The following is a 14,126-nucleotide window of genomic DNA, read 5'->3' as shown; positions in this document are numbered from 1 at the left end:
ACGTCTTGCTCACATCCTCGAATGTCATATGAATCAGAGGCATTAATGACTCCTCGGACACTTGATTGCTTAAGGTACTCTGAAGCTGCAATGCTAACTCCGGTGAGGGTCAATGAAAGAGGGAGTAAGCTCGGTAATGCCCATGCATGCCCTGCAACGTCAGATGCAGCCACTTGATGAGGGTTGTAGTAATGCAAATTACCAGAGATGCAACTGTTCAGATATAGCTAATCGTATGCGTTTTCTCCGGTGGATTGCGGGCACGAGAAACACGTAGTATATGGGCGTGAGCGAAATGGAAGCGTCGCACGCGAGCAAGGCGATGATTTAACTCCTGGGTGGAGATGCCAAGGCCGAAACGGGTCGCTGGAAGGGATCCGTCAAGCCAAAATTTAGTTGCGCCTTCGTCGTCGAACTCCTCTCTCCATCACAACCTCAGAAGCCTTTCTTCTGTCGCGTGTCTGTCCATAACATCGACAGACACTTTCCCCCTTGTCCTTCTCGCGTTCCACGCAGAAGTTCGACTCACCACCAAACACCCGGCACCGCCTCTGCTCGTCACTTCGGTTACGCAGCAGTTCGGCACGCCCTTTTTGCCAGCACCCGCTGCGACAGCATTTGCGTGCGCTCTCCCCTCCGCCGCATCAGCGACAACCATCTCCCCGTGGCGCTCAGATTTGATATCTGGAGTTGCCGTCCTGTCATATTAAATTAAGAACGACCGCTCTTCGCACACCACACGGACTCGCCGCGCTTTCACGCACTTCGACCTTCTAATGACAAGCGCGATATCTCCGAGCGCCCCATCCATCCACAACAACAGCGCCACCAACGCAGCGAGCAACGCTTCCGGTACGACATCACCGCTTCCAGGAGCTGTGCCGGCACAGCTGCCTGTAAGGTCGTACGCCAACGCTACAAAGACGGCGTCCACAGCCCCGCCCGCTGCGGCAGGAGCCTCCGCGCAGAATGCAAAGTCGACTGAGCCTCCGGTGAACGGGGCGAACCCGATGGCGCATGGAGGCTCTCAGCCGAACGGAATATCCGCAGATCACGGCCGCAAGCCATCCGTAGTGATCAATGCATCAGGCGCCAGCGGCACCATTCCGAATGGTGGTCCAGTCGGTCAGAATGGCCGACCGCCCATCAGCTTTGGCGCCATGGGCACGTCGCCGCTCCCACAGCACAGCGTGCCATACCAGTCACAGACATCGTCCCTTCCCGCGCCGAGCAGAGACCCGCGTGTCATCTCACCCGCACACTCTCCGTCTCCCATCCCGCAGCCCCAGGCTAGCGGCGGTCGGCCCCCTTCCGGATTACAGAATACGACTAATGGCATGACCTTCGGTCAACTTGGTGGCGAGAGCGACCAGGTAAGGATGCTTGCTCTGCGTAATCGTTGTGTCGACACTACAGCTGACTCTGAGGCTCAGTTCCGTCAGGGTCAAGTGCCTCTAGGCCCTGGCAACGTGCCTTCACTGCACGAGCGTAGGACCTCGTCTCAGTCAATGCAGAGCGACATAAGCAACACGAACATGGCAGCAATGAACAGGCCGTTCATCCCACCTACTGGACGTGGTCGGGGCTTCCCCCAGCAAGCGTACGGTGGCAACATGCCTTCGCCAAGCATGAACTACCGATCACTTCAGGGTCAGCAAGGTCCGCGCCCCAACATGCCGGCACAGTTTCAGCCGCAAGGCTCACCATTCGCCGGTCAAAGAAGTCAAAGTCCGGCTATGCCACACCAGCGGCCGAACATGCCGCCTTACGGCTATCCGCCGAATATGAACCCACAACATGTATTTTTACCCCTCCCTTATTTGAGTTCGTTAGCTTCGCGTTCAGCTTCGGCGAGCTCTCTGCGACATGTTAGCTCGTCGAGCGATCGCAGGGACAGTGTTGTGCAGCACGCAATTAGCGCGGCTGCTGCCAGACCTGCTCCGGAAGCTTGTCCAACGGATGTTATAGATGACCATACTCTGACTTTATCCCAGGCACAGATGTATCCAGGCTACGATGCGTATGGTGGGTTCTACAACTCCTACCCCTACGGCCAGTACCCTGGTCAGCCGCCGCAAAGCCCACGACCGCCATACCCAAGTCCCTACAGCGTGCCGCCACAGTCCATGGGCTCGTCGTACAACCCACCGGATATGTCACGCAGCGCCTCGCAGTCGTCGCAACGTCCTCCGTCAAGTATGGGTCAGCCGCAAACACCGTCGTTGCCGAACCAAATGCCGGGTCAGACTCCTCAGCAGACGCCAGCTCCATCATCTGGCAACTTCGTCCGCCCGAAGAAGACCAACGCCATCAAGATCACGGATGCGCAAGGTAACGAGGTCAACTTTAACAAGGCGCCGCCAACTCCCAGCCAAGCTGCACCACAAACTCCTGTTATCGTGTCCACCCCGAACGCGCCAACGCCGCCACCACGTGCTCCGAGTACACAGCACATCCGTACGGAAAGCAAGACTGCAAAGTCCTCCGAAGAGACGAAGAACGCTTTCCAGGAGCAGGTTAAGCGTCAGATGGAGGAGCAGAAGCGCAAGTTGGCGGAAGATGAGGCTTCGAAGGCCAAAGCCGTGCAGGACGATGCCGATGCCAAGGAGAAGGAGCGGCAAGAAGCCGATGCAAAGGCGAAGGCAAAGGAGCAGGAAGAAGCTGATGCCAAGGCGAAGGTGAAGGAGCAAGAAGAAGCTGATGCTAAGGCGAAGGAGCAGCAGGAAGCCGATGCTAAGGCGAAGGAGCTCCAGGAAGCCGATGCTAAGGCGAAGGAGCTCCAGGAAGCTGATGCAAAGGCGAAGGAGCGTCGAGAGGCTGAAGCCGCAGCAGAAAACCAGATCAAAGAAGCTGCGCTTGAGGCAGAGAAAGCTGCCGCCATCGCCGCGGACGACAAGCGAGGCGAAGAGGATGCAAAGGCTGTGGAGAGCGCGGCAGGCAAAGACGATGGCGAGAAGACCGAGAAGGAAGAGACCGAAGAGGAGCGTTTCGAGCGCGAGATTGCTGAGATGGAAGCCGCCGAACTTGAGCGAGAAGAGCGTGAGCGTGCGTTCGAAGAGAAGAGGCAGAAAGAAAAGGCCGAGATCGCTGCTCGCCAAGCGGAGCTTGACAAGAAAAAGGACGAAGACTTGAAGCGTCAAGAACGCGAGGCTGAGGAGCGGGAAGAGGCACGTGAGCGCGAGCGAGAGTCTGAGCGTGAACAGAAGTCTGCAGAGCCTGATGACGCGTCGAAGGCCATGTTTGCTTCGCTCAAGAAGCCTACCGTTGGTCCAGGTGCCGATAGTGGCGCAGAGACCCCAACGATCTCCGAGAAGGACGAGGAGGACGAAGAGGCGCCCTCTGAAGGGCCTGCGACACCTGGTGAACAGGATGCCATGCCACCTCCTTCACAACCGGCGAGCAAAGGCACCGCTCCTCAGAAGTCGCGGCCAGCAGCCCTTAAATTGGAGATAAGCAAACGTGTCGAGCCTGCGGAACCCACGCCTGGCATGCAAGCTCTGAAGTCTGCGCGCTTCCTGACAATTAAGGAAGAAGCACGGTATCCGGAAGGCATCCGTTCGCCAAACCCGGCTCTCAACCATGGTGGTGCTTCGAAGAGCCGTGCTTACGATCGCAACTTCTTGATGCAGTTCCAGACTGTGTTCAAGGAAAAGCCATCGGTCGACTGGGACCAGAAGATCAAGGAGACGTTAGGCCCAAGCGACGAGCCAGCATCTGCACGTGCAGGTTCTGCACGTACGCCTGCTGGCATGAACAGTCGCCAGCTGTCTGGCAGACCGGCCCAGCAGCCTATGGCTAACTTTGGCGGCCCCATGGGCAACTTCGGTGGCGCTGCAAGAGGTACTACCTCTGAGCAGCGTTTCGCCGCTGCGGCCGGTACGGGTGGTCGTCCGGCTGGCTTGCCCAACATGCCTGCGCAAATGGGTCGCATGCCAAGCAATCTCGGCGTTGGGGCTTCGGGCATGGCTGCGGGAAGGCCTAACACCGTTCAAATGGGCGGTATGGGTATGCCCCAATCACCAAGACAGCCGAGCGGTAGAGGTGGCAGGGGTCCAAGCAAGCGTGGCGACCGTACGATGAGCAAGAAAGAGGAAGCCGACATGGCGGCCAAGATGCCACTCACCGCTCACATGGATATTACCCCCCTGCAAAAATCGACGAGTGGTTGGACCGCTACCAGCATTGGTCGGCCCTCGATGGCTGGCCCAGATCTAAGCGGCCATATGGCGCCTGACATGGTGCAGCGTAAGGTGAAGTCCAATCTCAACAAGATGACGCCAGACAACTTCGAGAAGATTTCCGATCAGATCTTGGAGATTGCGCATCAGTCGAAGAACGAGACCGATGGCCGGACGCTACGCCAGGTCATTCAGCTCACGTTCGAGAAGGCCTGCGACGAGTCTCACTGGGCTGGCATGTACGCCAAATTCTGTGCTAAGATGCTTACCACCATGAGCACTGACATCCAAGACGAGACGATCAAGGACAAGAACGGCAACCCGGTCGTTGGCGGTGCGCTCTTCCGCAAGTATTTGCTCAACCGTTGTCAGGAAGAGTTCGAGCGCGGTTGGCAAGCTAATCTGCCTGATAAGCCGGAAGGTGAGAGCGCAGAAGTCAAGCTGCTTTCAGACGAGTACTATGTCGCCGCTGCGGCCAAGCGTCGTGGCCTGGGTCTTATCCAGTTCATCGGACAACTCTATAAGCTTAGGATGCTTACGATCAAGATCATGCACGAGTGCGTCATGCGTCTGCTCAACTTCGAAGGCGAGCCGGATGAAGCTACCGTGGAGAACCTGACTACACTCCTCAAGGCCGTGGGGTCTACCATGGACCAGGATGAGCAAGGTCAGGGCTTGATGAATGCGTACTTCCAGCGCATTGAGGACGCCTTTGTTAAGAGCGACAAGTTGGCCAGCCGGCCGCGCTTCATGATCATGGATTTGATAGACCTGCGGAAAGCGGGCTGGAGGGGTAAGGGCGACACGAAGGGTCCGAAGACTATTGATGAGATTCACGCTGAAGCTGCTGCCGCTCAAGCCAAGGCTGAGCAGGAGAGGGCGAGGTTGAGTCAGCGTGGCGGGCCTGGTGGCGGCGGCGGCGGCGGCAGGATGGGTCAGGGTCGTGGCGATGCCCGACAGTTCTCTGGCGGCGGCATGCCGCCTCCAGTTGATGTCAACAGGACGACTGTCGGTATGGACGATCTACGGAGGCTGCAGCAGCGCAACGCTTCGAGCCGTCAAGCCGGTGGTAGCCTTGGGCCGGGTGGCAGCCTCGGGCCTGGCGGTGGCTTAGGTCCGTCTGCGCTCAGCGGCCGCGGTGGCAGCAGACGCGGCAACCTTGGCCCGCCGGCGTCGGGTAACACAACGCGGACGAACACGCCACCAGTGGAGAAGAAGGAGGAGCCAGCAGCGGCGCAGAATACATTTAGGTAAATCCCTCTGGTCCGCAGCTCGTACGTTGATCGTGCTAACAGCGCTGCAGTGCTCTAGCATCCCTCGACGCATCAGGTGACGACGCTCCCTCGACAGCCGGAGACGCAAACTCGCCGCCAGCAGCTCGCAACCGGTCCAAGTCTCCACTGGCGGCTGAGCGAACGGACGACGCCTCATAGGACACCTATTGAGATACCCTGTACTATTTCACGGCTGTATTTGATACCATCCGCGCTTCGAGCCGCGCCTTTCACTTCTAATACCATGCATGGGTTCGGGGAGATAGAGCTAGGGATGCATCTGCGAGGATTGCTTGATCTATGTGCCAAAAGTATGCTGATGGGGGGACTGGCGTATGGCGCTGAGAGTGGCACAGGCGTGCTTCCTGCGTGCGTGGTTTGGAGCACAGAAACTTCGAACATTCGAGTTTTGTGTTGTGCTGCACATCTTACCTGGGCGGGGCGGAAGGGTGGGCTAGAGGGAGGAGAGTGGTAGTCGAAGAAAGCGAACTTCAGTGCGTGTGACCTTGCTTCACGGCATCGAGGTCAGCGTTGCGGTGGTTGGATGCAGAAAGTGTGCTACTATAAGAGCGAACCGGCGGCTGCTTTAGGAAGGCGGTGGCGGCTCGAGACAGATGCTAAAGGCGCGTCAAGGCGCTCGTCACGCGAGTGTGTATATTGGCTCTTTAATAAACAAGATGTTTCCCAAGATGCTTCCTACGTCTCAAGGTGTTCCACAGACAGCCGGACGTTGCGAGGTTTCCGCGATATCGGTTTGGCAACATGATTCACATGAGGTCACGGTTCAACAGCAGAGAGCCATATTGGAAAGATGTTCGCGACTTGATTAGAATGACATTACTTAGACCTCAATCTTCGCATGGCGGAAGTACTTCATACCAACCCAAGCGACCGTAATCCACACCCACACTACCACACCGGTGAGCACGATCAACGCCGGGTAATAGCCTACAATTGGCAGTGTGGGATCGTCTTCCAGCTCTGGCGGCGCATAAGGCTTGTTGCCGACGTCCCAGGCCCAGCTCCAGATATCGAGACATGAGCCCATGCCCACGGTGAAGGTGAGCCAAGTTACGAAAAGGATGACCCATCCCCAGTACTCCGTCTCGGTGTAGTCATGAGGAGGTGGTGAAGGCGGATAGACGCTTGAGCTGCTGATCGTGTGGGATAGAGGAGAGCGCTTGTTGCGGGACGTCGTTCGGCGCTGCGGTAAGGACAGCTCGGATTCATCGGGGAAGTAGCTAGTGGCCGTGGATGATGTAGGCTTCGGAAGACTTGCGCCACTCTGGACCGGAAAGCTCTTAGCTGGGCGGTCGAAAGTGAGCACATCGTCATCGTCCGTCGTCGAGATGTAGCTGGCTTGGCTTGTTGGGCTTCTGATGTCCAGCGGACTGCTCAGTTCACTTGCGGATGAGGCTGGATCACAATGGTGTGATTGGTGCTCTGTGACCAGCGTCAAGCGAGCAGCGGTCACTGCTGCAGAGTCAGACCAACCGCTGTCGCTGCTGCTTGGTACTATTGATTGCTCGTAGCTGAACTTTCGCTCACCATCGTTGGGAGAGTCCGCTTGCAGATAGGCGCGAGAGGACTCAAAGTCACCTCGCCGTGCGGTCGATGGAATCACTAGGGAAGCCTCGCTGGGCATCGCCTGGTGCAGTGGTAACCTGGACAGCGGGCTCTTAGCCGAGACACTGTTCTTGCGGTCTCTGCCCTCGGACGAAAGCCTTCTGCCGCTCAAGAGCGCTGTCTTCCTCAACGACCCTTTCCGCTTGCGCGTCTTGTTTGGCAGAAGCGCAAACACCAAGGCACTCTCAAGTTTGGGTGACGTTGGTGAAGTAATTGGCGGCTCATCATCGATGCTTTTCCGGCTCTTAGTTCTCCTTGGGCTCCTTGAGCTCTTCGGGCTCTTCGGCGGTTTCATTTCCTTTTCACGCGAGGGCGGACGTCCATCTTCGCTCCCGCCACGTAGGAAGTTCAGTCTTTGCAATATGCTCCCCGGAACCGTGCGCTTATGACTTCTCGGCGAATCTGCCAAGCTTGGTGCAGTTGGCGAGGTCGGCGCAGACGCAGACGGAGAGCTCCACGGCAATCTCATTCCTTCCGGCGAAGTGTCACCATCATCGTTCCATGAGTCTTGTCTATGCGGCCGCAGTACACCGCTGACGGTCTTGCGGCGTTGCGAAGCGTCACGGCGGTCGCCGCTGCCACCGCGAGAGCCGTCTTCCATAGCCCGCGAAAAGCAGGCCCATGGGGGGCGTAACGGTACGGTTGTCAAATGATCAACCGCCACTGACTGCAGGCGGTATCATATTGAGTCTGCTACGGCGGGCTTATTACCATGGTGCTGCACTGGTGATGGATGGGAAACATGTCGCATACCAAGCACGTTTGTGTAACCTCGACGTGGTGACATTGACCTATAATATGAAACCCTAACCCTTCATGCCTCGCTCGTCTAAACCTTCGTAGCACCCCTTCACGCTGCGTCGAGTACATACCCATCCGTCTTCCGGGCCTGGAGATGGCTAGGGTTTGACTGCTGGTCTGCTGGCATGGCTTCGCCGTCACAGGTGCCTCGTGCACCGCAAACACCACCTCATGACGAAGGTACTTCTCTCCGCCAAATATCGAACGGGCTTGGTGTGAATGGCATCGAGAATTCTCCGCCCGTTATCACGACTGATTTTGACTACGACATCCAGAAAGGTCTTACCGATTCACCTGACAAGGCGCGTGACAGTAGTACGAGGGAGGCAACAGCTATGCTCTCACCCACCAGCGCTACCTTTTCTGCGAACAGTCTGAGTCCGCAACGTGGCTTCCATAGCCCATTCACGCCTCAAACAGGAAGCACAGATGGCAGCTTTCTACCTGCCGAGCCCGATGGCGAAGATGCCAAGAACCCCTTCAGCTTCCAGACCGTACCGTACGTCGCCGGCACAGGGAACGCCAAAAACGAAGCACTTGGTCGTCGCAAAGGCCACAAGTACCGCCACTCGTCGATCCATGCCTCGCACATGGACACCATCTTCCAGCCTCCCCCAGCGAGAAGGACGCCATTGAGCGTACCATCTTCCCTTCCAATGCCTACGCGAAAGGAGATGTGGGCGAGCATGACGTCTAACCAGACTGCCCGACTTTTCTGGTGTGTCTGCCACTTCATCATTGCTGGCTTCGTGCAGTTCTCCGGCGCTGGCTCGTTAGCAATGACAGCGCTCTCTCGTCTCTTGCTGTTCGATGCAGCTGGGGCCACGGTGTGTGTGTTAGTGGATGTTATGAGCAACTTCGAAGTCTGGGAGCGGAGCTCGATCAAGCACCCTTTTGGCCTTGAGCGCGTTGACGTGCTGGCTGGTTTCGGGTTGGCTGTGTTCATCGCCTTCATGGGCTTGGATATCGTCTCACATGGAATACAACATAGCCTGGAGAACATTGGCCACCATGAGTCACATTCGCCGCATTCCCACGAGCGTGCTTCTACTGCATCCGTGAATGTCAGTTCGTTGCTGTCTATTACAAGCACCTTGGCCTCCGCGGTCTTGCTGAAGAATCATGTCCGCATAGGACGAGCAATGCGCGTGGAGCTCATCGCAGGTTGGGGCAGGATATTCGGCAATCCCTCTCACTTCCTCACGCTCTCAACGTCCGTCATGCTTCTTACACTACCTTTCCTTAGCGAGAACGCCTTCACTGCTTGCGACCTCGTCTTCGCATTTTCCGTCGCTTCACTCATGATAGCACTAGGCGTGAGGCTCGGCACCGCGCTGGCTTCCATGCTGTTGATGTCTTACAAGCCGGCCTCGCAGGACAAGCGCGCAGTCAGAGAAGTAATCAGCGAGATCGAGACTGATCCGGGTATTAGCGCCGTGGAGGAGGCGCGCTTCTGGCAGGTACACTACGGGTGCTGCATGGCGAACTTAAAGCTGCGCTATCGTAATGCTGCGAGCGGCTATGGAGACGAAATGACGAGGATAAGACAACGCATTATGAGCCTCATCCGGCAGCGCTTGGGGGAGCCCAGAGGCTTGCGATGGGAAATCAGCGTGCAGATGGCCGCTGAGAAGGACTAGCTTCCATAGGGTCAACTTGACATTTGCATCCTCTCCATTCACCTCAATGTATGATCTTTCCCGTGTCGCCTGTGTCTTCCACCGGGATACTCCGAGGCAACGATAGAAGCGTGCTATTGTGGACTTGCGCGATGTACGATATTTTGTTATTCATTCAGGCGAAGGTGGCGTAGCTGACCATTGGAACACGCGCAGGGAAAAGCGCGTCGACCTCGGTTGCAGCATATTTGGTGGCACGATCAACACAAGGAAGCCGACGGCAACACAAGGCAGGTGAATGATGCGACAAGTCGAGAGACAGAAGTGCTTTGCTACCCTCCCAACTGAGCCAGTATCCGCAATCACTTGCTTACTGCAGGTTTTCTTTCATTGTATCGTGGTCGAGACGTCGACGATGACGTTCTTGTATCTGGCATAACTCTACCGGCTGCGCAACATTCCGGGTAGGTAGTTCTCCATTCGCGTTTAACACCATTTTAAACCCTTTGCCTCTCACAACATCACCCAACATGGATTCAGGACTCGGTCTCGTTAAATTCCTGTTCCCTCAGATCCCGAGTCTCGCAAACGCTGCCGTGTGGCATACATTAGGTCTAACTGAGACATCGTCCAAATGGGACCTTCGGACAACCATCACTATTCATGTCCTTCGGAATATGATGAAGGGTGGTGGGAGCAAACCGTCACCCGTTGGCAAAGTGCAGGCGCAGACTTTGAAGGATCCGGGTGTCAAAGGGAAGATATGGGTCGCGCGGGCAACAATCAAGGCCCCAAAGTCCGAGGATGAGTCGCTACGGGACGCAGTATTCAAGGCGATCGACGACATGAAGGAGAGTGAGGTGCAGTATACGAAGCCAGAGCTTGTGGATACAGAGGTTGAGTGGACAGGCTTCAGAGAAAACGCTGGAAAAGACGAACCGTTACCACAGATTAGCGAGGAAGAGAAGTACAAGCGCATGATGGCTGAACCGACAAGAAAAAGTGATACGACGCTGCTTTACTTCCACGGAGGCGCCTACTATCTTTGCGACCCAGCAACCCACAGGATGCTCTGTAGTCGACTAGCGAAGGAAACCAACGGTCGAGTCTGCAGCGTACGGTACCGACTAGCACCTCAAGCTGCTTTCCCGGCACAGCTTCTCGACGCCTTCATGATGTACCTGTCCCTACTTTACCCGCCTCCGGAATCACTACACGAACCTGTACCGGCCAAGCACATTGTCCTTTCCGGAGATAGCGCCGGTGGCAATCTCAGTTTCGCCCTCTTACAACTTCTACTTCAGCTTCACCGAACAAGTGACAACCCTACCGTACGCTTCCATGGCAAAGATGTCAAAGTACCGCTACCGGCCGGTGTATGTGCAAACTCCGGATGGTTCGATATATGCCGAGCACAGCCGTCACTGATCGAGAACGCCAAATATGACTACTTACCTGTACCGGACCACGACGATTCGGTCTCCCGTTTCCCGTCTGACAACGTTTGGCCCACCGATCCACCTCGAGGCGACATCTTCTGTGATCTCAGCTTGCTCGATCATCCACTCACATCTGTCGTAGGCGCAGACAGCTGGAAAGGAGCCCCGCCGCTTTGGTTGTGTACGGGCCAGGAGTGCCTGACAGACGAAGACTGCATCGTCGCGTCACGAGCCGCTTCCCAAGGGGTGACCGTGCAATTCGAGCAATACGAGGCGATGCCGCATTGTTTCGCCATGCTCTTCCCTTTCGTGCCAACTGCGGACAGATGCCTGCGGAGTTGGGGTGACTTCTGCCGACGATGTGTGGAAGAGCCGCAAAGCGTCAAGACTAATGGCACGTTCATACACGCCAAGACCGGCAAGGAAGATGTTATCGATGTATTGAAGCTTCAGTGTCCTACCTTTGTGCAGGCAAAGGAATACATGCGGGATGCGAAAGTACGAAGGTTGAAGGGGTATGAAGGTGAAGGGAAGACAATGCCTAAGCCTTCATTATGATGGAATGTTACTAGCATAGCGATCGAATGGTGTTTTGGAAATAATAATTCAACGCCCAAACGTCAGACTTGTGCATGAATTTTAAATTTACAAGTTGTTCATTGACTAGTTTACACTTCAGATCGTCTCAATGTGCGTTGACAGTATGCATTCATCGGCCTGTGCGGATGTTGCTAGTACCATCCTCTGGACCCGGGAGTCCTTCTTCGTCGCCAGGCTCCTGATAAGTGCCAGCCTTCTTTGTTGCACCGCGAGTGCGCTCATTGATGATATTGTTTTGGTTGATGGCCTCGGTGTCATCCTTGGCTGGAAGCTCGTTAGTCTTTCGAACCAATTTAACGTGCTGTGTAGAATGCGTACCGAGCTGCTCATCTGAGTCGGCGGTTGCCGGATCGATTGGATCTTCAACGCCGGCCTCGTCCTTCTGAACTGGGATGGGGCCTTCCTTCTGCCCCGTGCGGGAAACGTAGTCGTTATCGGTAGCAATGCCGGTCGGCGCATCACCGTCGTCTCTTGCAGAAGTGGACATATTGGCTATTCACGTTGGTTTAACAGGCGTGGAGTGGTAGAATCGGGGTGTTGTAGAGGTGTGACAAAGTACGACGTGGAAATGCAGTAGCGCACAGATAATGTAGGCCTACCACACCAGCCACAGGATTGGACTGCCAATGCAGGACGTCACCGGGAGTCGCATGTCATGATGATGTAAAGGACCAGGGCGCCGTCCTGATGGCATGGCTGGTTCGGGAGAAGCGTAAGACCCAGCCGAGAGTGTATTGGAGCACCGGCCTATAGGGCATCAGGTATCACGCGCGAGGCTAAAGCATCTCCGATGATGTGCGCTGTACCTGCATCATCTGCAGGCGGATGGGCAGGCTCGACGGCTGGTGAGGATTGATCGCATGAGCAGAAGCTGGGGTGCAGGAAGACGAGAAGTGATCGATCCCGCTAAAGCCAGGGTCAAGAGATCTGAGTGCACAGTGAGATCTTGTACATCGACGCTAATGCAACCACTTCCAGGTTTAACGTCCGTTTGGACAAGAGGGACGGTAACGTGGAGACTTCGCGTTTGGATGAAGCGAGGATGATGACATCGAGATAGAGAAAGTAGGGGTCTGCTTCGGAGCACTGACTCTTGACAGTGGCACGGGGCCTGGAAAGCGTAACGTGTCACATGGTCGCGTGAACGTAGAAGCTTACTGTACATAGCTAATATACATAGTGAACAGCAAGGCGCCCATTACCGGGTATCATATTCCAATATGAAATGTAGTGCAGGTCGTATGCCCTCAGGTGCGAAATGGTCCGGGCCCAGAAAGTCGAAGCAGCATTACGCCCACCATCTCCTTTCCTCCCGATTACCGTGACGTCCAGAAGGAATGTGCTATTCGTCGTCGTTGGCTGTGGCCTTTTTGGGACGCCCTGTGCCCTTCTTCGCTTTCGGCGGCTCCTTATCAGGGTCTGCAAGGTCAACGCTAGCATCAGCACCCTTCGCACTCTTCTTGGCCTTGGACTTTGCGACTGTCGGTTTCGCAACCGGAGCGGCCCCGTCCTCGTCTTCGCGTTCCGCAGCAGCCTTTGGCTTTCTACCGCGAGGCTTCTTGACGACCGGCTCCGGCTCGTCAACTTCGAGAGTAGCGTCGCTGCGGGCAGCCTTGGACTTCCTTGACTTCTTGGTCGGCGGAGCGGCATCTGCGTCGCCGTCTTCGTCCTTGGTAGCAATCTTCTTAGCGGCCTTTTTGGCAGCCTGTTTCTTCGGCGCAGGCTCTTCGTCCTCAAGATCCTCGTCGTCGGCCTCTTTGCGGCCGCGCTTCTTGCTTGCCTTTGCCTTCGAAGGCGTGTCGTCTGCCTCATCCTCATCGTCTCCCTTATAGCGCAGGGTTAGTACGTGCCAGTAATGATCTTGATGGATGCACTTACCTTCTTCTTCTTTGGCGTTTTGACGTACATGCCCCTACGCTTGCCCCCAGTATAGCGATTGCATTCGGCGTCCTGACCAATGCATTAGTAATGTAATCAGACGTAAGAGCAGCGAAGACGTACGCCATTCCAGTCATCGTCATCGACATGACCCTGCTCGAACGCACGACGGACCTTGTCCTTGACATCGTCAGGCAGCTCCTCAAAGCCGTCGACGCGGTCCATGTCGCCATCGGAGGTGTCCTTCCAGTTGTGGATCACTTCCGGCGTGACACAGCCCCTGCCATATATCAGCGATGCGTGGAAAGCACAAGCTAGACGCCGGTAGACAAACCAGTGCCTCCACTTCCAGCTTTGGTGCTCATTGATCGTAACGAAAACGCCTTGCCGAATTTCGCCCTTGTTGATCTTGACACCTTCCTTCTTGCATTTCGTGGCTTGGCAACCAGCGCGACCGCCGGACGCAATCTCTGTACGATTTAGCGAATAGCGAAACAGGATCTCCAGAAGAGTACACACCGATGCGGTACGCCATGCTGTTGATGTGGCGTATTTCAGTGACGGAGTGAAGATGCGTGCAAGGCCCGTGTCCTTCTTGAACACTGGTTTACTGCTTGTGAGTCTTGCTAAATGTTTATAAGATTCTCTGTGTGCCTTCGTAACGTGAACTGTGTTGGTTAAAAGGTAAATGCATTCGCATGCGTTTGTATT

The 14,126-nt window shown here is 55.9% G+C and overlaps 6 protein-coding genes across 6 annotated transcripts; 3 read left to right on the top strand and 3 right to left on the bottom strand.

The window, feature by feature from the left end:
* Positions 1-4,136: 4,136 nt before the first annotated feature.
* Positions 4,137-5,015, top strand: BAUCODRAFT_55934 (uncharacterized protein; the record flags this gene model as incomplete). The annotated part of the gene is made up of 1 exon (XM_007681716.1): positions 4,137-5,015. A coding segment is annotated over one exon (879 nt), but the record flags the coding sequence as incomplete, so codon positions are not given.
* Positions 5,016-6,165: 1,150 nt separating this feature from the next.
* On the bottom strand, positions 6,166-7,843 carry BAUCODRAFT_258500 (uncharacterized protein). Its single transcript, XM_007681873.1, has one exon. It carries the CDS (start codon positions 7,677-7,679, stop codon positions 6,294-6,296), a length of 1,386 nt encoding a protein of 461 aa, XP_007680063.1. The 5' UTR covers positions 7,680-7,843; the 3' UTR covers positions 6,166-6,293.
* A 1-nt stretch (position 7,844) lies between these two features.
* On the top strand, positions 7,845-9,805 carry BAUCODRAFT_258501 (uncharacterized protein). The gene is made up of 3 exons (XM_007681872.1): positions 7,845-8,059; positions 8,193-9,652; positions 9,715-9,805. Exon 2 carries the CDS (start codon positions 8,215-8,217, stop codon positions 9,517-9,519), a length of 1,305 nt encoding a protein of 434 aa, XP_007680062.1. The 5' UTR covers positions 7,845-8,059; positions 8,193-8,214; the 3' UTR covers positions 9,520-9,652; positions 9,715-9,805.
* Positions 9,806-10,028: 223 nt separating this feature from the next.
* Positions 10,029-11,456, top strand: BAUCODRAFT_46535 (uncharacterized protein; the record flags this gene model as incomplete). Its single annotated transcript, XM_007681702.1, has 1 exon — positions 10,029-11,456. A coding segment is annotated over one exon (1,428 nt), but the record flags the coding sequence as incomplete, so codon positions are not given.
* A 190-nt stretch (positions 11,457-11,646) lies between these two features.
* BAUCODRAFT_27047 (uncharacterized protein) lies at positions 11,647-12,024 on the bottom strand (the record flags this gene model as incomplete). The annotated part of the gene is made up of 1 exon (XM_007681554.1): positions 11,647-12,024. The coding sequence occupies one exon, from the start codon at positions 12,022-12,024 to the stop codon at positions 11,647-11,649; it is 378 nt and encodes a 125-aa protein (XP_007679744.1).
* Positions 12,025-12,613: 589 nt separating this feature from the next.
* Positions 12,614-14,122, bottom strand: BAUCODRAFT_37597 (uncharacterized protein). The gene is made up of 5 exons (XM_007681602.1): positions 13,935-14,122; positions 13,750-13,885; positions 13,539-13,695; positions 13,416-13,487; positions 12,614-13,362 (listed from the first exon to the last, which is right to left on the bottom strand). The coding sequence occupies exons 1-5, from the start codon at positions 13,948-13,950 to the stop codon at positions 12,880-12,882; spliced, it is 864 nt and encodes a 287-aa protein (XP_007679792.1). The 5' UTR covers positions 13,951-14,122; the 3' UTR covers positions 12,614-12,879.
* Positions 14,123-14,126: the final 4 nt, after the last annotated feature.

Source organism: Baudoinia panamericana (assembly GCF_000338955.1).
Source record: "Baudoinia panamericana UAMH 10762 unplaced genomic scaffold BAUCOscaffold_12, whole genome shotgun sequence".
NCBI lineage: Eukaryota > Fungi > Ascomycota > Dothideomycetes > Mycosphaerellales > Teratosphaeriaceae > Baudoinia > Baudoinia panamericana.
This window is presented reverse-complemented; position numbering and strand designations above follow the sequence as displayed.